General features: G+C 48.3%; 1 protein-coding gene across 4 annotated transcripts in view; it reads left to right on the top strand.

Annotated features, from left to right (window-relative positions):
* Nucleotides 1-6,509: 6,509 nt before the first annotated feature.
* EXOC3 (exocyst complex component 3) overlaps nucleotides 6,510-26,353 on the top strand; it is a 57,822-nt gene continuing 37,978 nt past the window's right edge. Inside the window, exons 1-3 of one of the 4 annotated variants that reach the window (XM_073587793.1) lie at nucleotides 6,510-6,638; nucleotides 15,160-15,309; nucleotides 17,337-17,556. In XM_073587793.1, the coding sequence (XP_073443894.1) occupies nucleotides 15,166-15,309; nucleotides 17,337-17,556 (364 nt within the window). In that variant the 5' untranslated portion in view covers nucleotides 6,510-6,638; nucleotides 15,160-15,165. Of the gene's footprint in view, nucleotides 6,654-6,689; nucleotides 6,832-15,159; nucleotides 15,310-17,336; nucleotides 17,557-26,353 lie in introns of those variants that run through there. The other 3 variants (XM_073587797.1, XM_073587796.1, XM_073587794.1) reach the window with 3 other exon arrangements.

The raw sequence follows: 26,353 nt of genomic DNA, 5'->3' as shown, positions 1-26,353 counted from the left end.
TGATACTGTCTGCTGAGCCGTGTATCCTTTCCTATCCTGTGTGATACTGACTGCTGAGCTGTGTATCTAATCCTATCCTGTGATACGGACTGCTGAGTTGTATATCTAATCCTATCCTGTGTGATACTGACTGCTGAGCCATGGGTCTAATCCTCTCCTGTGTGATACTGACTGCTGAGCTGTGCATCTAATCCTATCCTGTGTGATACTGACTGCTGAGCCGTGCATCTAATCCTATCCTGTGTGATACTGACTGCTGAGCCGTGTATCTAATCCTATCCTGTGTGATACTGACTACTGAGCAGTGTATCTAATCCTATCCTGTGATACCGTCTGCTGAGCTGTGTATCTAACCCTATCCTGTGTGATACTGACTGCTGAGCCGTGTACCTAATCCTATCATGTGTGTTACTGACTGCTCAGCCGTGTATCTAATCCTATCCTGTGTGATACTGACTGCAGAGCCGTGTATCTAATCCTATTCTGTGTGATACTGTCTGCTGAGCCGTGTATCTAATACTATTCTGTGTGATACTGTGTGCTGAGCTGTGTATCTAATCCTATCCTGTGTGATACTGTCTGCTAAGCCGTGTATCTATTCCTATCCTGTGTGATACTGACTGCTGAGCCGTGTATCTAATCCTATTCTGTGTGATACTGTCTGCTGAGCCGTGTATCTAATACTATTCTGTGTGATACTGTGTGCTGAGCTGTGTATCTAATCCTATCCTGTGTGATACCGTCTGCTGAGCCGTGTATCTATTCCTATCCTGTGTGATACTGACTGCTGAGCTGTGTATCTAATCCTATCCTGTGTGATACTGACTGCTCAGCCATGTGTCTAACCCTCTCCTGTGTGATACTGACTGCTGAGATGTGTATCTAATCCTATCCTGTGTGATACTGACTGCTGAGCCGTGTATCTAATCCTATCCTGTGTGATACTGGGCTCCCCCTGCAGTCTGTGTCAGAGGGTGGTCAGCGTTGGCACGGTAATAAATTGTGCTATTTCCAGGTTTACAGGACGATAACACCATAGAAATGATAAGAATAATAGGCAAAAGTGTTTGGTGAATTGGAACGCGCGGAGTTAATCTTTTGCCTCACAACATAAGCCTATGACGCTCTCGGGGTCCAGACGTGTGACTGTGCAAAATTTTGTGGCTGTAGCTGCGACGGTGCAGATGCCAATCCCGGACATACATACATTGAGCTTTATATATTAGATTGATAAATTGTATGATTTTGAGAAGGTCTTGATGCTGGAACATGCTTTCATCTTTAGGCTATGTTCACACTTTGTGTTTCTGATGTGTTTTTTTCCCCACAGAGAAAACCTGCTCTCTTGGCGGTTAAAAAGCAACGTAAAAAATGCAGGCTTTGCTGCGTTTTTTTTTACTGTGCTTTTGGCAGGATACATTTGTCTATTGTGCATGCCGATTCAACTTCATCAGGTTTTGGCAACAAAAATGCAGCAAAACCTGATACCTGTGTGTTTTGCACTAGCCATTGTATTAATGCGTGAAAAACACTGCATAAAGGAACATGCTGCATTTTACAAAAGAGCAGCTCTTTGACAAAACACTCAGGAAAAAAAGACAAGGTGTGCGTATTAGGCTACTGAAATCTCAGACTTTGCCAGTACCAGAAAACTTAGTACAACAAAAATTCAAGGCACCTGTGCAATTTTCAGTAGAATATATATACAATAGAATATAATCAATGATTATCAAAATAAGATGCACAATTGGACCAAATGAGAAAAAGGACACATCGGAACAAGGGTCATGTAATAGAGAAAAAATCCGAACAACAAACGTCCAATATTACAAATAAAATTAATATTTTATTCACAAAATTAACAATATACAGAATGAATGGTGGACAAATACCAAATGAAAGGGCCAAAAAACTAGGAATCCAATGAACACCACAATGAATAATAATTCAAGAGTGCCAAAAATGCATAATAAAAATAAAATACAGAATAAAAACTACAAAGAAGAAATATGTGATTGAAATACAATGTAATACATATTAACCAGGTATATAAAGCAATACACGGTAATATATTCATAAAGTGCAAAGTGCAAAATCATGTGAAAAAAGGAATTACAAAGATATCTATATATGTATGTGCCCACAAGTAGAATAAAGCCACAATAGCCGTTTTAAAGGGGCCTAACAAATAAGTATAGTACCATGAATTAAAAATAAAAAAATATATATATATATGCTGTGAAACAAAAATATAGACTAATAAATCACTAGAATATGAATATATGCCATAAATGAACAATCAGTAATGGAGAGGCAAATACAAGCCTAAAAGATATAAGGTGCAATGACCACTTAAAGACGCTCCACTAAAATACATAGCGCCAAAGAATTCCAGCTGAATAATTCAAAACAATGCCCCATTATTACCTGGTGTATATGGTGGAGGATTCCTAGGATGCGCCCGGCCCCGACGCGCGTTTCGGCGTCTGCCTTCGTCAGGGGGTCTGACGAAGGCAGACGCCGAAACGCGCGTCGGGGCCGGGCGCATCCTAGGAATCCTCCACCATATACACCAGGTAATAATGGGGCATTGTTTTCAATTATTCAGCTGGAATTCTTTGGCGCTATGTATTTTAGTGGAGCGTCTTTAAGTGGTCATTGCACCTTATATCTTTTAGGCTTGTATTTGCCTCTCCATTACTGATTGTTCATTTATGGCATATATTCATATTCTAGTGATTTATTAGTCTATATTTTTGTTTCACAGCATATATATATATATTTTTTTTTTATTTTTAATTCATGGTACTATACTTATTTGTTAGGCCCCTTTAAAACGGCTATTGTGGCTTTATTCTACTTGTGGGCACATACATATATAGATATCTTTGTAATTCCTTTTTTCACATGATTTTGCACTTTATGAATATATTACCGTGTATTGCTTTATATACCTGGTTAATATGTATTACATTGTATTTCAATCACATATTTCTTCTTTGTAGTTTTTATTCTGTATTTTATTTTTATTATGCATTTTTGGCACTCTTGAATTATTATTCATTGTGGTGTTCATTGGATTCCTAGTTTTTTGGCCCTTTCATTTGGTATTTGTCCACCATTCATTCTGTATATTGTTAATTTTGTGAATAAAATATTAATTTTATTTGTAATATTGGACGTTTGTTGTTCGGATTTTTTCTCTGTTACAGTACCAGAAAACTTGCATATAAACTGTCACAGACCCCACCGCTAACACCGGTATGTCACGGACGGAGGGATGCGACGCACTGCCGACACACGGCTATCACAGGCACAGGGGGGCTTATCTTAGTTATCCCACCGCTGGCACCATAAAAAAAACAGCAAGCTAGTCTTGCCCTAACAATTTATCGCAGGGGGGTTATTTTGGTTGTCCCACCACTGCCAACAATACTGCACAAAACTTTTCAGTTCCACTTTGGAACTCGCAGCTCTCCGGCGCCCCCCTTACCCTCAGGTCAGTCAGGGATCTACACCTGGGATAATTGGTCGCCGGCCAGCTGCTTCAATGAGGACTGGCCAACCGGCACGCTGCAGTGAGGGAATTATGAAATGCTCTGGCCGCAGCCACTCAATTAGTTTATAAACTCCCTTCTGTCACTCTCAGCAGTGCCCAGGGCCCAGATCACACTTTGCCACCACCAGCTCCAGAGTTTCTCTGATTAAGTTATAAACTTAATAGAGGGGTTTGAAGCCAACCCAATTCAGTAGCAATTATCCTAAAGGCACGTGTTCATTTTTAGAGCATGAAGAAAGACTAATAAGTTTTATAATTTATTCCCAAAAAGGTGGGCAGTGATTACACAGATAAAAGGTGTTACAAAATTGAGACATTAGATATGTACAATGCAAATATAAAATAAAAGGGATTAACATAGAGATTCAACACTTACAGTTGCTTAGATGGTCTCTAGGCTAACCACGTGTGGAGGAGGCGGAGCCACATGTCGCCCTGCATCTGGGGTCCTTTTGGCAGCAAACCTCCAGCTCGAATGACTGATTTTTGGGAGGGAATACCTTATAGCTTTGGGTTTGTGACATCATAAAAGGGGCCATCTGGTATGTTCCTCCACCTGCTCTATAAGTTTTGTAGTCAGAATTGTAACTTCTAATGACTATATCTCACAGCGGGTACCTCGTATAAACATGAACATGGTATCATTCTCTTTAGCCTGTCGCAGACAATAAACATGCAGTAATTATGTCACGTCCTTTAGGAGGAACCCATTTCTCGGATTCCGTTGGGGTTAGAACTTCGCAAGAACCACCATAATGACGCTGGATCTGAGCATGTCGCAGAAATGTCCGTTTCATTTTCGTGTCGCGAAAGGAGCTATCGCTTCTTTTAATATTTCCCATACGTGAATTTGCCGCATGGCCAGGACAAAGACAATCTTTCAACTTAGCTAATTAACATTCCTTAGCTGGAGAGAAGAGAGCAGGGAATGTTTGTACAGCGTGTGTGTGTGTGGGGGGGAAGACGGGAGGGTCCGCAGCTATGTGACAGGCAATTCTCATCTGTAGTGTAATAATCAGGGAACCTTAAGTCATACCTTACAGACATACTGTATCTTACTTAATCATTACATAAACAAAAAACACTACAAAAATACAACATCTGAACACAGCCTTAGTCCCCTGTAGTAAGATGTGCCATAGAAAGTCAGTGGTGTGCAACTCTTATTGAATTTGGTGCACCTTTTTGCTTCAAAGTCAGAGACTGGAGCACTTTTCTACCATAATTTACGCCACTTTTGTAAGTTATGATGATTCTGGTGGATGCGCTCGGCTGTGCACTTCCGGCAATGCTTCGGCCGTGCCCCTCCGCCAATGCTTCGGCCGTGCCCCTCCGCCAATGCTTCGGCCGTCCCCCTCCGCCAATGCTTCGGCCGTCCCCCTCCGCCAATGCTTCGGCCGTGCCCCTCCGCCAATGCTTCGGCCGTCCCCCACCGGCAATGCTTCGGCCGTGCCCCACCGGCAATGCTTCGGCCGTGCCCCTCTGGCAATGCTTCGGCCGTGCCCCTCCGGCAATGCTTTGGCCGTGCCCCTCCGGCAATGCTTCTGCCTTCCCCTCCGGCAATGCTTTGGTCGTGCCCCTCCGGCAATGCTTCGGCCTTGCCCCTCCGGCAATGCTTCGGCCGTGCCCCTCCGGCAATGCTTCGACCATGCCCCTCCGGCAATGCTTCCGCCATCCCCCTCCGGCAATGCTTCGGCCGTGCCCCTCCGGCAATGCTTCGGCCGTGCCCCTCCGGCAATGCTTCCGCCATCCCCCTCCGGCAATGCTTCGGCCGTGCCCCTCCGGCAATGCTTCGGCCGTGCCCCTCCGGCAATGCTTCGGCCGTGCCCCTCCGGCAATGCTTCGGCCGTGCCCCTCCGGCAATGCTTCGGCCCTCCCCCTCCGGCAATGCTTCGGCCCTCCCCCTCCGGCAATGCTTCGGCCGTGCCCCTCCGGTAATGCTTCGGCCGTGCCCCTCCGGCAATGTTTCGTCAGTGCCCCTCCGGCAATGCTTCCGCCATCCCCCTCCGGCAATGCTTCGGCCGTGCCCCTCCGGCAATGCTTCCGCCGTCCCCCTCCGGCAATGCTTTGGCCGTGCCCCTCCGGCAATGCTTCGGCCGTGCCCTTCCGGCAATGCTTCGGCCGTGCCCCTCCGGCAATGCTTCGGCCGTGCCCCTCCGGCAATGCTTCGGCCGTGCCCCTCCGGCAATGCTTCGGCCGTGCCCCTCCGGCAATGCTTTGGCCGTGCCCCTCCGGCAATGCTTCGGCCGTGCCCCTCCGGCAATGCTTCGGCCGTGCCCCTCCGGCAATGCTTCGGCCCTCCCCCTCCGGTAATGCTTCGGCCGTGCCCTTCCGGCAATGTTTCGGCCGTGCCCCTCCGGCAATGCTTCGGCCGTGCCCCTCCGGCAATGCTTCGGCCGTGCCCCTCCGGTAATGCTTCGGTCGTGCCCCTCCGGTAATGCTTCGGTCGTGCCCCTCCGGTAATGCTTCGGTCGTGCCCCTCCGGTAATGCTTCGGCCGTGCCCCTCCGGTATGTAGATCATGGAGCTGGCGGGGACTGATGCAAACATGGCAAAAGTTGAATTCTGAGAAACATTGATATTGTTATTAACAGCAAAGAATAATTCTGCACTTGTTACACAGCTGGCCCTGTAGAAAGAAATAACAACAGATAAAAGTTCTTTTTTTTAGTTCATGTTAAATTTCTGATGTTTATTCCCTTATAAAATGAGCAACGTCACACACCGTGTCATAGTGATCACCGGGTCCTCAGGGCAGAGTCCCACAGAGCCCGTCCTGTAGAGGGGGCTACAATGGAGGGGCTTTGAGCAACTCCAGGAATCTCCTCACCTCACCTCTGGCCTGTGTACAGTGGGGGCGCTGCAGGGCGACCTCACAGGTGTCATACCCAGACACTCCCTGAGCGCAGCAGCCTTACACTCCCACCAATCACAGCAGGGGTGACACGGAGCAGCACAGTGTGCAACTGAGATAAGCGTGCTGATTGGCGAGTGTCCAGTTGGTGGGCGGCACAGACAGCCGGGAAGTGTATTGCTGTGATACCATACCAGCTTCCGGTAGCGGTCGTCACAAGACAGAGGTGCGGGGACGCTGGGTAGGATGTGCTGCATTGTGCCGCCATACCGTCGGGTGACAGACAGCGGTCTACTGGCCCCGACATGAGGTCCCCATACAGGCGGGACGGACGGGGCGAATAGTGCTGCTGTTCCGGCCCATAGAAGGAGGGCAGGCCGCGGCTCTTTCCACAGCTGCGGCCACAAGTGACATGGACTGTGTGTATGATGCATTCTGTAACACCTGCTGGAGGCGGCTCTTAAGTTCACAGCCAGGGCTGACCTGTAACATAGGACATGTGAGGGCAGAGCTGTGTCCTGCCCTGTATAGTCCGCTATAAAATAGTGGGATATGTGTGCTGCCCATGTCTTACTCTACTGATCATGTGTGGTGTGTGCTGCCCATGTATTACTGCACTGATCATATGTGCTGCCCATGTATTACTGCACTGATCATGTGTGGTGTGTGCTGCCCATGTCTTAATCTACTGATCATGTGTGATGTGTGCTGCCCATGTATTACTGCACTGATCATGTGTGGTGTGTGCTGCCCATGTCTTACTCTACTGATCATGTGTGATGTGTGCTGCCCATGTATTACTGCACTGATCATGTGTGGTGTGTGCTGCCCATGTCTTACTCTACTGATCATGTGTGATGTGTGCTGCCCATGTATTACTGCACTGATCATGTGTGGTGTGTGCTGCCCATGTCTTACTCTACTGATCATGTGTGGTGTGTGCTGCCCATGTATTACTGCACTGATCATATGTGCTGCCCATGTATTACTGCACTGATCATGTGTGGTGTGTGCTGCCCATGTCTTAATCTACTGATCATGTGTGATGTGTGCTGCCCATGTATTACTGCACTGATCATGTGTGGTGTGTGCTGCCCATGTCTTACTCTACTGATCATGTGTGGTGTGTGCTGCCCATGTATTACTGCACTAATCATGTGTGGTGTGTGCTGCCCATGTATTACTGCACTGATCATGTGTGGTGTGTGCTGCCCATGTATTACTGTACTGATCATGTGTGGTGTGTGCTGCCCATGTATTACTACACTGATCATGTGTGGTGTGTGCTGCCCATGTCTTACTCTACTGATCATGTGTGGTGTGTGCTGCCCATGTATTACTGCACTGATCATGTGTGGTGTGTGCTGCCCATGTATTACTGCACTGATCATGTGTGGTGTGTGCTGCCCATGTATTACTGTACTGATCATGTGTGGTGTGTGCTGCCCATGTATTACTACACTGATCATGTGTGGTGTGTGCTGCCCATGTCTTACTCTACTGATCATGTGTGGTGTGTGCTGCCCATGTATTACTGCACTGATCATGTGTGGTGTGTGCTGCCCATGTATTACTGCACTGATCATGTGTGGTGTGTGCTGCCCATGTATTACTACACTGATCATGTGTGGTGTGTGCTGCCCATGTATTACTGCACTGATCATGTGTGGTGTGTGCTGCCCATGTCTTACTCTACTGATCATGTGTGGTGTGTGCTGCCCATGTATTACTGCACTGATCATGTGTAGTGTGTGCTGCCCATGTATTACTCTACTGATCATGTGTGGTGTGTGCTGCCCATGTATTACTCTACTGATCATGTGTGGTGTGTGCTGCCCATGTATTACTGCACTGATCATGTGTGGTGTGTGCTGCCCATGTATTACTGCACTGATCATGTGTGGTGTGTGCTGCCCATGTATTACTCTACTGATCATGTGTGGTGTGTGCTGCTCATGTATTACTGTACTGATCATGTGTGGTGTGTGCTGCCCATGTATTACTGCACTGATCATGTGTGGTGTGTGCTGCCCATGTATTACTGTACTGATCATGTGTGGTGTGTGCTGCCCATGTCTTACTCTACTGATCATGTGTGGTGTGTGCTGCCCATGTATTACTGTACTGATCATGTGTGGTGTGTGCTGCCCATGTATTACTGTACTGATCATGTGTGGTGTGTGCTGCCCATGTCTTACTCTACTGATCATGTGTGGTGTGTGCTGCCCATGTATTACTGTACTGATCATGTGTGGTGTGTGCTGCCCATGTATTACTGCACTGATCATGTGTGGTGTGTGCTGCCCATGTATTACTGTACTGATCATGTGTGGTGTGTGCTGCCCATGTATTACTACACTGATTATGTGTGGTGTGTGCTGCCCATGTCTTACTCTACTGATCATGTGTGGTGTGTGCTGCCCATGTATTACTGCACTGATCATGTGTGGTGTGTGCTGCCCATGTATTACTGCACTGATCATGTGTGGTGTGTGCTGCCCATGTATTACTGCACTGATCATGTGTGGTGTGTGCTGCCCATGTATTACTACACTGATCATGTGTGGTGTGTGCTGCCCATGTATTACTGCACTGATCATGTGTGGTGTGTGCTGCCCATGTCTTACTCTACTGATCATGTGTGGTGTGTGCTGCCCATGTATTACTGCACTGATCATGTGTGGTGTGTGCTGCCCATGTATTACTCTTCTGATCATGTGTGGTGTGTGCTGCCCATGTATTACTGCACTGATCATGTGTGGTGTGTGCTGCCCATGTATTACTACACTGATCATGTGTGGTGTGTGCTGCCCATGTATTACTCTACTGATCATGTGTGGTGTGTGCTGCCCATGTATTACTGCACTGATCATGTGTGGTGTGTGCTGCCCATGTATTACTGCACTGATCATGTGTGGTGTGTGCTGCCCATGTATTACTCTACTGATCATGTGTGGTGTGTGCTGCTCATGTATTACTGCACTGATCATGTGTGGTGTGTGCTGCCCATGTATTACTGCACTGATCATGTGTGGTGTGTGCTACCCATGTCTTACTCTACTGATCATGTGTGGTGTGTGCTGCCCATGTCTTACTCTACTGATCATGTGTGGTGTGTGCTGCCCATGTCTTACTCTACTGATCATGTGTGGTGTGTGCTGCCCATGTCTTACTCTACTGATCATGTGTGGTGTGTGCTGCCCATGTATTACTGTACTGATCATGTGTGGTGTGTGCTGCCCATGTATTACTGCACTGATCATGTGTGGTGTGTGCTGCCCATGTATTACTCTACTGATCATGTGTGGTGTGTGCTGCCCATGTATTACTGTACTGATCATGTGTGGTGTGTGCTGCCCATGTATTACTGTACTGATCATGTGTGATGTGTGCTGCCCATGTCTTACTCTACTGATCATGTGTGGTGTGTGCTGCCCATGTCTTACTGTACTGATCATGTGTGATGTGTGCTGCCCATGTCTTACTCTACTGATCATGTGTGGTGTGTGCTGCCCATGTCTTACTCTACTGATCATGTGTGGTGTGTGCTGCCCATGTATTACTGCACTGATCATGTGTGGTGCCCATGTATTACTGCACTGATCATGTGTGATGTGTGCTGCCCATGTCTTACTCTACTGATCATGTGTGGTGTGTGCTGCCCATGTATTACTCTACTGATCATGTGTGGTGTGTGCTGCCCATGTATTACTCTACTGATCATGTGTGGTGTGTGCTGCTCATGTATTACTGCACTGATCATGTGTGGTGTGTGCTGCCCATGTATTACTGCACTGATCATGTGTGGTGTGTGCTACCCATGTCTTACTCTGCTGATCATGTGTGGTGTGTGCTGCCCATGTCTTACTCTACTGATCATGTGTGGTGTGTGCTGCCCATGTCTTACTCTACTGATCATGTGTGGTGTGTGCTGCCCATGTCTTACTGTACTGATCATGTGTGATGTGTGCTGCCCATGTCTTACTCTACTGATCATGTGTGGTGTGTGCTGCCCATGTCTTACTCTACTGATCATGTGTGGTGTGTGCTGCCCATGTATTACTGCACTGATCATGTGTGGTGCCCATGTATTACTGCACTGATCATGTGTGATGTGTGCTGCCCATGTCTTACTCTACTGATCATGTGTGGTGTGTGCTGCCCATGTATTACTCTACTGATCATGTGTGGTGTGTGCTGCCCATGTATTACTGTACTGATCATGTGTGCTGCCCATGTATTACTGCACTGATCATGTGTGCTGCCCATGTATTACTGCACTGATCATGTGTGGTGTGTGCTGCCCTGTATAGTCCGCTATAAAATAGTGGGATATGTGTGCTGCCCATGTATTACTGTACTGATCATGTGTGGTGTGTGCTGCCCATGTATTACTGCACTGATCATATGTGCTGCCCATGTATTACTGCACTGATCATGTGTGATGTGTGCTGCCCATGTCTTACTCTACTGATCATGTGTGGTGTGTGCTGCCCATGTATTACTGCACTGATCATGTGTGCTGCCCATGTATTACTGCACTGATCATGTGTGCTGCCCATGTCTTACTCTACTGATCATGTGTGGTGTGTGCTGCCCATGTATTACTGCACTGATCATGTGTGCTGCCCATGTATTACTGCACTGATCATGTGTGATGTGTGCTGCCCATGTCTTACTCTACTGATCATGTGTGTTGTGTGCTGCCCATGTATTACTGCACTGATCATGTGTGGTGTGTGCAGCCCATGTATTACTGCACTGATCATGTGTGGTGTGTGCTGCCCATGTATTACTGCACTGATCATGTGTGATGTTTGCTGCCCATGTATTACTGCACTGATCATGTGTGATGGGTGCTGCCCATGTATTACTGCACTGATCATGTGTGATGTGTGCTGCCCATGTATTACTGCACTGATCATGTGTGCTGCCCGTGTATTACTGTACTGATCATGTGTGCTGCCCGTGTATTACTGTACTGATCATGTGTGGTGTGTGCTGCCCATGTCTTACTCTACTGATCATGTGTGGTGTGTGCTGCCCATGTATTACTCTACTGATCATGTGTGCTGCTCATGTATTACTGCACTGATCATGTGTGGTGTGTGCTGCCCTGTATAGTCCGCTATAAAATAGTGGGATATGTGTGCTGCCCATGTATTACTGTACTGATCATGTGTGGTGTGTGCTGCCCATGTATTACTCTACTGATCATGTGTGGTGTGTGCTGCCCATGTATTACTGCACTGATCATGTGTGGTGTGTGCTGCCCTGTATAGTCCGCTATAAAATAGTGGCATATGTGTGCTGCCCATGTATTACTCTACTGATCATCTGTGGTGTGTGCTGCCCATGTATTACTCTACTGATCATGTGTGGTGTGTGCTGCCCATGTATTACTGCACTGATCATGTGTGATGTGTGCTGCCCATGTCTTACTCTACTGATCATGTGTGGTGTGTGCTGCCCATGTATTACTGCACTGATCATGTGTGCTGCCCATATATTACTGCACTGATCATGTGTGCTGCCCATGTCTTACTCTACTGATCATGTGTGGTGTGTGCTGCCCATGTATTACTGCAGTGATCATGTGTGCTGCCCATGTATTACTGCACTGATCATGTGTGATGTGTGCTGCCCATGTCTTACTCTACTGATCATGTGTGTTGTGTGCTGCCCATGTATTACTGCACTGATCATGTGTGGTGTGTGCTGCCCATGTATTACTGCACTGATCATGTGTGATGTGTGCTGCCCATGTATTACTGCACTGATCATGTGTGATGTGTGCTGCCCATGTATTACTGCACTGATCATGTGTGATGTGTGCTGCCCATGTATTTCTGCACTGATCATGTGTGCTGCCCGTGTATTACTGTACTGATCATGTGTGCTGCCCGTGTATTACTGTACTGATCATGTGTGGTGTGTGCTGCCCATGTATTACTGTACTGATCATGTGTGGTGTGTGCTGCCCATGTATTACTGCACTGATCATGTGTGGTGTGTGCTGCCCATGTATTACTGCACTGATCATGTGTGATGTGTGCTGCCCATGTATTACCGCACTGATCATGTGTGATGTGTGCTGCCCATGTATTACCATACTGATCATGTGTGATGTGTGCTGCCCATGTATTACTGCACTGATCATGTGTGATGTGTGCTGCCCTGTATAGTCCGCTATAAAATAGTGGGATATGTGTGCTGCCCATGTATTACTGCACTGATCATGTGTGGTGTGTGCTGCCCATGTATTACTGTAGTGATCATGTGTGATGTGTGCTGCCCAAGTCTTACTCTACTGATCATGTGTGGTGTGTGCTGCCCATGTATTACTCTACTGATCATGTGTGGTGTGTGCTGCCCATGTATTACTCTACTGATCATGTGTGGTGTGTGCTGCCCATGTCTTACTCTACTGATCATGTGTGGTGTGTGCTGCCCATGTATTACTGCACTGATCATGTGTGCTGCCCATGTATTACTGCACTGATCATGTGTGATGTGTGCTGCCCATGTATTACTCTACTGATCATGTGTGGTGTGTGCTGCCCATGTCTTACTCTACTGATCATGTGTGGTGTGTGCTGCCCATGTATTACTGTACTGATCATGTGTGCTGCCCATGTATTACTGTACTGATCATGTGTGCTGCCCATGTATTACTGCAATGATCATGTGTGCTGCCCATGTATTACTGCAATGATCATGTGTGCTGCCCATGTATTACTGCACTGATCATGTGTGCTGCCCATGTATTACTGCACTGATCATGTGTGCTGCCCATGTATTACTCTACTGATCATGTGTGGTGTGTGCTGCCCATGTATTACTGCACTGATCATGTGTGCTGCCCATGTATTACTGCACTGATGATGTGTGCTGCCCATGTCTTACTCTACTGATCATGTGTGGTGTGTGCTGCCCATGTATTACTGCACTGATCATGTGTGATGTGTGCTGCCCATGTCTTACTCTACTGATCATGTGTGTTGTGTGCTGCCCATGTATTACTGCACTGATCATGTGTGGTGTGTGCTGCCCATGTATTACTGCACTGATCATGTGTGATGTGTGCTGCCCATGTCTTACTCTACTGATCATGTGTGTTGTGTGCTGCCCATGTCTTACTCTACTGATCATGTGTGGTGTGTGCTGCCCATGTATTACTGCACTGATCATGTGTGGTGTGTGCTGCCCATGTATTACTACACTGATCATGTGTGATGTTTTCTGCCCATGTATTACTGCACTGATCATGTGTGATGTTTGCTGCCCATGTATTACTGCACTGATCATGTGTGATGTGTGCTGCCCATGTATTACTGCACTGATCATGTGTGATGTGTGCTGCCCATGTTTTACTGCACTGATCATGTGTGATGCCCATGTATTACTGCACTGATCATGTGTGCTGCCCGTGTATTACTGTACTGATCATGTGTGGTGTGTGCTGCCCATGTATTACTGTACTGATCATGTGTGGTGTGTGCTGCCCATGTATTACTGTACTGATCATGTGTGGTGTGTGCGGCCCATGTATTACTGTACTGATCATGTGTGGTGTGTGCGGCCCATGTATTACTGCACTGATCATGTGTGATGTGTGCTGCCCATGTATTACTGCACTGATCATGTGTGATGTGTGCTGCCCATGTATTACCATACTGATCATGTGTGATGTGTGCTGCCCATGTATTACTGCACTGATCATGTGTGATGTGTGCTGTCCTGTATAGTTCGCTATAAAATAGTGGGATATGTGTGCTGCCCATGTATTACTGCACTGATCATGTGTGGTGTGTGCTGCCCATGTATTACTGCACTGATCATGTGTGATGTGTGCTGCCCAAGTCTTACTCTACTGATCATGTGTGGTGTGTGCTGCCCATGTATTACTGCACTGATCATATGTGCTGCCCATGTATTACTGCACTGATCATGTGTGATGTGTGCTGCCCAAGTCTTACTCTACTGATCATGTGTGGTGTGTGCTGCCCATGTATTACTGCACTTATCATGTGTGCAGCCCATGTATTACTGCACTTATCATGTGTGCAGCCCATGTATTACTGCACTGATCATGTGTGCAGCCCATGTATTACTGCACTGATCATGTGTGCTGCCCATGTATTACTGCACTGATCATGTGTGATGTGTGCTGCCCATGTCTTACTCTACTGATCATGTGTGGTGTGTGCTGCCCATGTATTACTGCACTGATCATGTGTGGTGTGTGCTGCCCATGTATTACTGTACTGATCATGTGTGGTGTGTGCTGCCCATGTATTACTGTACTGATCATGTGTGGTGTGTGCTGCCCATGTATTACTGTACTGATCATGTGTGGTGTGTGCTGCCCATGTATTACTGTACTGATCATGTGTGATGCGTGCTGCCCATGTATTACCGTACCGATTGTGTGTTGTGAGCCCTGTCTGTGCACAGAGTAGTGATCGTGTGTGATGAGCCCTGTCTGTGCATTACTGTATAATTAGTGCTCCCCTATTATTGCTCCCATAACGCCCCTTACACTCGCCCCACCATCACCCAGGTTAAACACAGGAGAGTCTTGCTGGCTTTTGGGGTATTCAACGCACATGTCGTGTTTTTCAAGATTAAAGTGGGTACAGCTCCTAGTAGTGTTCTTAAGAATTTCTATGTGAAAGCATTTTGAAATTACTTAGAAATTCATGGCTTCTAGAAGTTTGTTTCATTCTATGTTATTATTTTCTAAGCTCAGTATGGAGGAGCCGGACAGGGAGGCGGTGGCCACTGCGGTGCAGCGCGTGGCTGGGATGCTGCAAAGACCAGATCAGCTGGATAAAGTGGAGCAGTATCGGAGGAGAGAAGCTCGTAAGAAAGCATCTGTTGAGGCCAGGCTGAAGGTGAACATCTACTTACGGGGATTGTTTTTCCTTTTCACTTTTCTCTCGGTTCGCCTTGGTTCAATTCGGCCAGTCATGGGGTTTGTTGGTAGAAAAAAACTGACTGTATGCTGCCAAATTGTGAGAGTGTGCATTGCACACTCAGTTACTATTCCCTATGCTACCCAGCGGTCACATGACTGCATGTAAACAATTTGCCAATTAGATGCTTTCGGCTTTTCTGGCACCTAGTCTATAAGTCAGAGTTTCGTCCGAAACCCGACCCCAATGCAAGTCAATGGGAAGTAAAAGTCAGCATTGAGCGGATGACATTCATCCACTCAATGCCGACTTTTATTCCCCATTGACTTGCATTGGGGTCGGGTTTCGGACGAAACTCCGACTTTTTTTTGCCCTAGTCGGACCAGTTTCATCCGACTCAAATTTTGTTTCATGAAACCCGATCCGACCAAAGTCGCTCATCTCTAGTCATGAGCATTGCCACTGAAGCAAAAGGTGGTTTGGTTCTCATTTAATCGCAGTTTTCTGGTAACCTAATTTATTATTTCTCAATTATGATAGGGCATGCTAGGCCCTACAGACTGGTAGAGATCTAGGAGCCAGACCATTACTGTTCTCCATGGCATTTTACACACTGTTATATATTAGAGATAATAAAATAGGGTATCTGTGACGACACAGCATTTTATCTTAGTTAACCAGACATCTATTTTCAGTAAGCCAGGAGGAATAGACTGTTATCTATATGTTGACTTTTGAATTAATGTGTTTTGTTGGTTGGTCAAGGAAACACAGACTTTTATTCTTATAAGCCTGCAATATTAACTTTTCTTGATGTTTGTTGTAACATATTGTGCAATTATCCTGACAGAGACTCGGGGTAATTGAATAATGATGTTTGCTGATATGTTGATTACACATTGTCCAGGCAAACTTGCTTGTTGACTTGCAAAACAGAGGAGTAAACACTATGCAAATTGATTTAACGTGCATTGTTTGAGTAATCTTCTCACATCTCCCGCTGGATGCTGGCTTGAAGGGCAATAGTTGTGAGATATACAAGTATAAGATGTATAAGTGGTAATATGCCTCTAACAATACACATCCAGGTAGCCAAGAGAACCAGAGATTCTGTACAAAACCACAGCCAGGAACACTCTACATGTCAGCAGCCAAGACATCATGGCTCCATCACGAGTGACACAGATTTGACATTCTAGATTTGGACCCACCGATCACGTGAGCCCCATGGATACATTTGGGTAAACCAGGATTGAGACCCACAGGTCACCTGGAACCATTGAGAAGCCAGGATGTGACCCTCCGGTCAACTGGCCTTGTACCTGAATGGACTGTCACCTTCCTAAGCTTGTCATTACCTCCACGCTGTGCGTTACAAAGGTGAGGGTAGTCGGCCCTGGAAAACCTGAAGTCACAGCTACTCTTATCCTGGCGAGTCAGAGGAAAGGGGAGACTCTGTAACTTTGCGCCATCTTGGATATTTTGCTAGGACTGTTCTATATGTTATTTGCCTGTTTTGTGGTTCAATAAAGTATTGCCACACTGTTTTACCCTCACCATGTGTTGTCTGAGTAGTTTTGTGCCCACAGTAAAAGGAGAGTGGGCGTTCAAAGGGATCTTCACATATGGTAATCAAAATCAAGTAGTCCAGTAGACCGCTACAGACCAACCTCTGCACCTGCTGTGAGCTTGCTAACTCAGCCTTTTATGGCAGAAAAGCTGGGCTGCATGGCTCTCAGACCCCCGAAGTTGGTCTGTGCATGCACACCCGGCTGCTCAGTGCTGATTACCATACAGGTAGAGCGCAAAAGATAATTTTTATGGGTATCATGGGGCTGAGAGGTGCATAGAATGTATTGTTGGGATTTTAATTAGGAGGCACACAATGTGCTGACAGCAGTTAAATATCCATAAACCGCCTGACAAATTCCCATTAAGGTGTGACCTTTATGGATATGATCTGCAACGTTCTACACTTTTGTTTTTGCTTTTTTTTTTTTTTTCAGGCAGCCATCCAGTCCCAACTTGACGGTGTGAGAACAGGTTTGAGCCAACTTCACAATGCCCTGAATGATGTAAAAGACATCCAGCAATCGTTAGGCACCCTCAGTAAAGACTGGAGGCAGAGTATAAATACTATTGAAAGCCTAAAAGATGTGAAGGACGCTGTTGTTCAGCACAGCCAGCTTGCTGCAGCCGTGGAGAATCTCAAGAACATTTTCTCAGGTAATAAAGGGTTATGAATGTTCATATGCATTTCTACAGATTTTTTTTCTACCTGCAACAGAACCGATTCCAACCACACTATACGCCATATCTGACCACTGTGACACCCACTAATCCCTGGAATTAAGGGACACAGGGCGAGACAGATAAAATGCATGGACCTTTTCGATATGCTTATTTTTAATATATGAATGGAGCAGTGATGCAGATCCCTACACATTGCCTAATGGTACTTGTGACGACCCTGTAATTTGAGACCCCCTCAGGACATTGATGACATATCTTTTGCTGTTTTCCATTATGAATATACAGGGTGGTCCAAAAGTAGGTGGACAGTATGTGTAATAGGGTAATGAAACATTTCCTAATAAATGGATTGGCCGGCACGTTCACCAGACTCGACCCCAATGGATTTTTTCTTTTGGGGAGTCTCAAGGACAAAGTTTATAGTCGAAAACCAAAAAGTGTCAGTGATTTTAAAAATTACATTAGAGATGCATTTCAAGAAATTAATACCCAAAGAGACTTGTGCAAAAATGTTTGTCGAAGCGTAAGAGGCAGACTTCAAAGCTGTGCAAATTGTGATGGAAAACTGTTTGAGCACCTGCGTTGATACAATTTAAGGGCTTTTGCATTATTCAGAATAAAATTTAATTGTCAATGTTATGCTTGTGTTAGTAAATATAGTTTTTTATATAAATCAAAATAAATGTTATTTCTCCATTGCTTCATTGGGGGACACAGAAACCATGGGTGTATGCTGGCTGCCATTAGGAGGCTGACACTATGCACAGAAAAAGGTTCGCTCCTCCTCCGCAGTATACACCCCACCGACCGGCACTAATTTCCTCAGTTTAGCTTAGTGTCAGTAGGAGGTGGACACGGGTCTTTCATTAGACCCATATCTACCTCAGCGTGCATCGTTCCCTTGCAGGTTTCGGAGGGATACGGAGTGAACAGTCACATCCGTACTCCCACAAAGAGACTGAGTACGGCGTGTACTGCCACCCCGTATCCTCATAGCTCTCCACGGCAGGACCAAGAGCCCCGAGCACGGATGCGTGTCAGGCGATCCACCTGGTCCTCGCCCCCCGTCTCCCACCCACTCGCCCACCAGAGCCTGTCGGTCTGGATGAGACGCAGACCTCCTTCTATGGAAGAGGACAGGATTTTAAGGTACAAGTTTTTGCTGTGAGGTAAGTATAGGACCCCGGAGTGTCACCTCCTCTCCCCACGTCTCTCTCTCTTATTTTGGCCAGCCATGCTGCAGGCTTGGGTACCTTGCGGAGCGGGCGCCCTTAGTGACATCCCCAGGTGTCACGGCTCCTTTCAGCAGCCTTTTCCTCTCTCTGCGCCCCCCCTCCCCGGCTGCACTTATCTTGTTTCGGCTCAACAGCCGGGCGGCAGGCATGGATCCATTGCAGGGCGATCGCGCGGCAGTGCAGCGATGCCTCCGCGCTCCCCGCCGGCAGCCGCATCTACTCCAGGCCCCGGCTTCCATTGCGGCCTTGTTCGGCGTCGCGGCCACGCCCCCCGCCTTTTTCCTTAGGCAGGCTTCTCTCCCGCCCGTTCTAAGCCCGCCCACCGCTCGCTCCCTCCCATTCTAGGCCGCCCTCCGCTCTTTCCCTCCACGTCTGCGCTCTGGAGGCGGCGCTGAGCAGCGGGCGGTACCACCTTTGGCTGCAGTTAACCCCGCCCTCCTCCCTGTCTCCACAAGGAAGCGCGCGTTTTTTCTACCGGGCTCTCAGGCGGCCGCCATTTTCTCCAGCCTGTCAGCCGGACTCCTTCGCCGCTTCTGTGGCCCTACAGATATGGATGAGCTGTGCAGCAGCGCTCGCTGAAAGCATCCACAGGACACCGAACCGTGAGTAGCTCCCTGCCTCCTGTCCCCCATCCTTCGGCACTGCTTCAGTGACTTTCCCCCCATCCTGCCCGCTGCCCAGGAGCCCCCTATTGCTCCACGTGAGAGCGAATCTCCCATTCCTGACTGGGCTTCTTCCCTATCTCAATCAGTGGTGTATCTCACCAGGGCATCTCAGTCCCTAGTGGCCATTCTTCATAAGTTGTCCCTGGACTCCTCTGCAGGACCCAGCAGGTCACAGGAGGTTCCACCTGAACCAGCCTCCATGAGCCGCAAAAGATCCAGGCAGGATCTCCTGCCGGAATCCTCCCCTCGCTCCATCTCGCCACATAGTCCTTCCCAGCAGTTTCCTTCCCGTGCATCCTCACCTGAGTCAGGCGAAGCGTTCTCGGATGCGCCATCCGAGGAGATTTTAGAGCTGGATTCGGACCATACCGCGGACATGAACAGAACCTCATTGCAGCGATTAACCATACTTTCGAGATCACAGACTCCCCTGCGAAACCCTCAGATCAGGAGGTTTCGTTCAGACGGGCATAAACACCTTCCGGAGTCTTCGCTCCTCATTCTGAGTTTGCCAAGCTCCTCACCAGGAAAGGAAAAATCCGTCCAGGCGCTTTCAAAGAGGGAAGCGCCTCGGCGTGCTGTATCCATTCTCTCAGGAGCTTACCGACAACTGGTCGGCTTCTCCCTCTGTAGACGCTCTGTGTCCAGACTATCTAACAGCACGGTCCTTCCGATTTCAGGTGTGGCAGCTTTGAAGGATTCTAACGACAGGATCATAGAATCCTTAGCAAAGTCAGCATTCGAAGCGGCTGCGACGGTGCTAAGCCCAGCCTTTGCCTCCACTTGGGTAGCAAAGGCCAAAGCTGCTTGGGCGGAAGATCTCCGCCAAGGCATTCTTGATGGAGCCCAACCAGAGTGTTTGGCCGAGATAGCCAACCAGATCTCCCATGCCGGGGATTATCTGGTCTCGGCCTCCTTGGGTGCCGCCTCTTGTGCAGCTCAAGCGTCCAGCAACTTAGTTGCAATCCGGCGTACAATTTGGCTCAAGGCTTGGCAGGCGGATTTGTCGTCTAAAAAATCCCTTACCAATCTGCCCTTTCAGGGTGCGCGTCTCTTTGGATCCCAGCTGGACCAGATTATCAAAGACGGCACTGGGGGCACAAGCTCTCTTCCTCAGTCCAAGCCTCGTAGACCCCCTCCAGGGTGTCAGCTTCGGTCTTTCCGCCACGTCGCGACGGCAGAATCTTTTTCCAACCAGCAAAGGCCGCAAGCACGCCAGGATAGGAAGAAGGTCTCCTTTATGCCCACTTCATCCTGGCGATCTCACTCCTCCCAGGGCAGAGGGTCCAGAACTGGAAGGTCCACCTCGGCATGACTATCTACAAAGCCCCGAGGCGCCTTTCCAACTGGGCGGCCGACTCCTTTTCTTCAGGGACATCTGGCTTGCCTCGGTGGAAGTCGCTTGGGTCAGGGAAGTCGTATCCTCAGGATACAAGATAGAGTTTGTGTCTCGGCCCCGGGATCGCTTCTTCGAGTCCCGTCCTCCAAAAGACCCCGCCTTAGTTCCGGGCGTCTTTGCACCCATCGACTCGCTTCTCCGTTCCGGGGTCATTGTGCCCGTTCCCAAAACAGAGCGATTCACAGGGTTTTACTGAAACCTGTAGTGCTGAAAAAAGGCGGCGCGGTTCGGCCCATTCTGAACCTCAAACTGCTGAACAAGAGGGTCCGCCTGCGTCATTTCAGGATGGAGACCCTTCGTTCAGTAATCGCTTCCATGGAGGCGCAGGAATTCGTGTTCAATAGACATTTCGAGATGCCTATCTGCATGTCCCCATCTTTTACGGGCATCAGACATTTCTGCGTTTTGCGATTCATCAGGACCACTACCAGTTTGTCGCCCTGCCGTTCGGTCTTGCCACTGCGCCCAGAGTGTTTACAAAGATCATGGCGGCGTTGATGGCCCTGTTGAGGATCAGAGGTCTCGTACTCTTCTCGTACCTCGACGCCATTCGAATCAAAGCTCCGTCTTTTCACCATACTCTCCAAAGCCTTACCATCGTTCTCGGCACCCTGTCCAGTTTTGGGTGGCTCGTAAGTCCTGCCTCGTTCCGACTCACCGTCTTGTGTTTTTAGGCTTATTGTTAGACACCCGTCGGTCGAGGGTCTTTCTCCCGGAAGAGAAGTTGATCTCTGCGGCGAGATGTTTGATCTACAGAGCCTAAAGCTTCCATCTTTCCGGTCAGCCATGAAAGTCTTGGGGAAAGATGGTGGCGACGACGGAAGCGATCCCCTTTGCTCAATTTCACACGAGAGCGCTTCAACAGGCCATTCTGTCTCGGTGGAACAGGTCCGTTCTCTCCCTGGATCGTCCAATTCGCCTCTCGTTCCGGGTCAAACAGTCCCTCAATTGGTGGCTGACGTCACCCCTCATCTCCCTGGGCCGGTCATTCCTTCCGATTTACTGGCAGATTGTGACAACGAGTGCCAGCCTTCTCGGCTGGGGAGCTGTGTTTCGCAATCAGATGGTTCAGGGTCAGTGGTCGACCCAAGAGACAACTCTGCCGATCAACGTCCTCGAGATACAGGCGATTTATCATTCACTGGGAAAGGCTTCTCAGGGGTCTGCCGGTCCGGATTCAGACAGACAATGCCACAGCGGTGGCATATGTCAACCACCAAGGGGGGACACGGAGCTCCTTGGCTCTAGCGGCAGTGTCCAGGATTCTCCACTGGGCAGAGGTATTGGTCCCAGCGATATCCGCAATGCACATTCCCAGCGTGGACAACTGGGCCGCCGATTTTCTCGGCCGCGAGGGTCTCACGGCGGGAGAGTGGTCCTTACTTCCGGACGTCTTTCATCAGCTTTGCCGTCGTTGGGGGACTCCGGACGTGGACCTGCTGGCGTCTCGCCTGAACAGGAAGGTCCCACAGTTCGTATCCAGGGCCCGAGATCCTCTCGCAGTGGGCGCCGATGCTCTGACCATTCCCTGGTCGAAGTTCAAGCTCCCTTATCTGTTAACTCCCCTTCTTCTTCCCAAGCTGTTGAGGAAAATCAAGGCGGAGGGGTATCAGTCATCCTCATCGCTCCTAATTGGCCCAGAAGGGCTTGGTTCGCGGACATCGTCAATCTTCTCGCGGATGCCCCCTGGAAGCTTCCAGACAGAGCGGATCTGCTGTCTCAAGGTCCAATCTGCCATCCCAATTCTCTGCCACTTGATTTAACGGCGTGGCTGTTGAAACCGCGGTTCTGAAGCGGTCAGGTTTTTCAGATCGGGTTATTCACACCATGATCCGTGCTAGAAAACCTTCGTCTTCGAGAATTTATTATCGTACATGGAAGGCCTATTTCACTTGGTGTGAGGCCAATGACGTTCCGCCCATGTCCTTTTCTCTCCCTTCTATCCTGGCATTCCTCCAGGCAGGCCTAGATGCGGGCCTTGCCCTCAGTTCTTTGAAGGGTCAGGTTTCAGCGCTCTCCATTCTTTTTCAGAAGATGTTGGCCTCCCGTCCGCAGGTCAAAACCTTCAGGGAGTGGCTCATACGGCACCTGCGTACCGCGCTCCCGTGGTTCCATGGGATCTCAATCTGGTTCTGGAGACTCTTCAACGGTCTCCCTTTGAACCTCTCAGGGAAGTCTCCCTGTCCCCTCTCTCCTGGAAAGTGGACTTTCTGGTGGCCATCACCTTCATCCGGCGCGTGTCGGAAAGGGTGGCCCTTTCTTGCGCCCCCCTTTCCTGGTGCTCCATCAGGACAAGGTGGTCCTGCGGCCCCCGCCTTCCTTCCTAAGGTGGTGTCCATTTTTCACCTACATGAGGACATTGTTCTCCCGTCCTTTTGTCCGGGCCCAATCCTCCCTCTGGAACGCTCCTTGAACAAGCTAGACCTGGTCGGAGCCATGAAGGTGTACCTGGCTAGGACGTCTCCCTTGCGGAAGAAAGACTCTCTTTTCATCATTCCAGATGGTGCGCGGAAAGGTCAGCTGGCCTCCAAGGCTACCATTTCTCGCTGCATCAGATCGGCAATTTTGGAGGCCTACCGGGTCAAGCATCGAGTGCCCCCTCCGGGAATTAGAGCTCACTCTACCCGGGCAGTGGGTGCCTCCTGGGCGGTGCACCACAGAGCTTCTGCGCAGCAGCTCTGCAAAGCGGCAACCTGGTCTTCGATCCACACGTTTGCCAAATTTTACAAGGTCCACACTTATGCTTCGGCGAAGGTCAGCCTAGGCAGAAGGATCTTGCAGGCGGCGGTGGTGAGTCCGCTGACCTGATGGAAGTTTGTTTCCCACCCCAGGGACTGCTTTGGGACGTCCCATGGTTTCTGTGTCCCCCAATGAAGCGATGGAGAAAACAGGATTTTTGGTTGCTTACCGGAAAATCTGTTTCTCGGAGCCTTCATTGGGGGACACAGCACCCTCCCATATTCTGCAACTCCTGTTCTTAGGTTGTTTGTTGATTACAGTTGAGTTGTCTGTTGTTTTCATTCTGTTTTGTTACTTCTCCTACTGCTTTCTCACTAACTGAGGAAGTTGGTGCCGGTCGGTGGGGTGTATACTGCGGAGGAGGAGCTAACCTTTTTCTGTGCATAGTGTCAGCCTCCTAGTGGCAGCCAGCATACACCCATGGTTTCTGTGTCCCCCAATGAAGGCTCCGAGAAACAGATTTTACGGTAAGCAACCAAAAATCCTGTTTTTCAGTCCACCTACTTTTGGACCATCCAGTATATTAACCATTCGTATAATATGCACGCCCTGCTCCTTACAAGATAGATACATTTGAGGGCTGCATTCCCTTCTGGACAACATTAACATTCCAAGTGACAGGACACCTAAGGCTAGTTTCAAACTAGCGTTACAGGGTGCAGCGCACGGCCGCCGCTAAGCTCCGCCCCCAGCCGCGCCCCCTCCGGTCAGCTCCTCCTCTGATCGCATGATTCTGCATGCGATCAGTGTACCCTACATTTAGCGTTGGGTGCGCTGGTACACTTTTGCCGGCGCATCCGCCCTTTTGGCGCTGTGCCGACGTGCGCCAAACGCACTGTGTTGCATTTTTGTGCGCTCGGTGCTGCGCCCTGTAGCGCTAGTGTGAAACTAGCCTAACATTTACAGAGTAGGTTTTAAGTTATATTGTTATTAGGAGCAGAAATGAAATCGTCCGTACCCTGCTCGTGTGTTTTTTGTTTTGTTCTTTTTGTTTTGTTTTTTTACCCAGTATTTTGTTGTATATACACCTCTGGCAAAAATTAAGAGACCACTGCACAGTTTTATAAAAATCAGCTTCTCTACATGTCTCACAGCCATTCCATTCCAGTGTCAGTTGAATTTCAACCAGAGTACACTTCATTCTACTTAATGTGCTTCTGACTAGGTGATTACCTGAACCAAATCTTATTTAATGAAGGAAAAGTATAAAAAACCCTGCTGTGGTGTTCACAATACTCTTGCAATAGGACAAGCTGAGTGGCAAAACACGTGCTAATAATATCCCAAAAGTAATAGGAATGAAAAAATAACTCTTAACCATGCCAAAGGAGTTGAAAAGAAAAGTCTTGAGTGAGGAAAAGAAGGGCTCAATTCTGGCTTTACTAGCAGAGGGATACAGTGAGCGTCTTGTTGCCTCCATCCTTAAAATTTCTAAGACGGCAGTCCATTACAACAAGGTCAAGCAGCAGACATTAGGGACAACAAACCTACAAACCGGCAGAGGGAGAAAACGACTCTCCAGTGTCAGGGATGACCATCATCTTATTCGAATGTCACTCAGCAGCCGCAGGGTGACATCAAGTGACCTGCAAAAGAAATGGCAGCTGGGGTGAAGTGAACAGCAAGAACAGTTCATAACAGGCTCCTAGAGGCAGGGCTCAAGTCATGTAAAGGTAGAAAACCTTTCATCACTGAGAAGCAAAGGAGAGCCAGGCTGAAGTTTGTCAAATACCATAAGGATTGGACCATAGAGGACTGGAGTAAGAATCTTCTGAGTCTAATTTTCAGCTTTGCCCAACACCTGGTTGTCTAATGGTTAGATGGAGACCTGGAGAGGCATACAAGCCACAGTGTCTCGTACCCGCTGTGCAATTTGGCGGAGGATCGGTGATGATCTGGGGATGCATCATCAAGGCAGGCATTGCCCAGGTTCATCTTTGCGAAGGACATATGAATCAAGCCGCATACAAGGTTATCCTGGAAAAACAGTTGATTCCTTCTGCTCAGGCAATGTTCCCCAACTCTGAGGACTGTTTTTTCCAGCAGGACAATGCGCCATGCCACACAGCTAGGTCAATCGATGTGTGGATGAAGGACCACCACATCAAATCCCTATTATGGCCAGCCCAATCTCCAGACCTGAACCCGATTTGAAAACCTTTGGAATGTAATCAAGAGGAAGATGGATAGTCATAAGCCATCAAACAAAGAAGAAATGCTTAACGTTTTGTACCAGGAGTTGTACCAGGTCACCCAAAAGCAGTGTGAAAGACTGGTGGGAAGCATGCCAAGACCATTGATTTCTGAACTCTTCTTGAGTTAAAACATTAGTATTGCTGTTTCTAAATGATTATGATCTTTCTCACACCCCCCGCCCCAGCAGCAAACATGGTGGAGGAGTTGGTTTTCTCCTGTCAGATACCTGCTCCTTCACCCCAATCCCACTGCCACCCTCTGTTACCCTCCCTTCCTTTGAGGTGCACTCTGTGCGCATCTACTCCCCCTCCAACCTCCAACTGGCTGTCATCTACCGCCCCCCAGGGCCAGCCACCACCTTCTTTGACCACTTCACCACCTGGTTACTTCATTTCCTTTCCGCGGACATCCCTACTATCATCATGGGCGACTTCAACATCCCCATTGACACTTCCCTCTCAGCTGCCACTAAACTTCTATCTCTCACTTCCTCCTTCGGCCTCACTCAATGGTCTTCTACAGCCACCCACAAAGAT

This window comes from Dendrobates tinctorius, unplaced genomic scaffold (assembly GCF_039654945.1).
Source record: "Dendrobates tinctorius isolate UK_male_01 unplaced genomic scaffold, ASM3965494v1 ptg000102l, whole genome shotgun sequence".
Lineage (NCBI taxonomy): Eukaryota > Metazoa > Chordata > Amphibia > Anura > Dendrobatidae > Dendrobates > Dendrobates tinctorius.
This window is presented reverse-complemented; position numbering and strand designations above follow the sequence as displayed.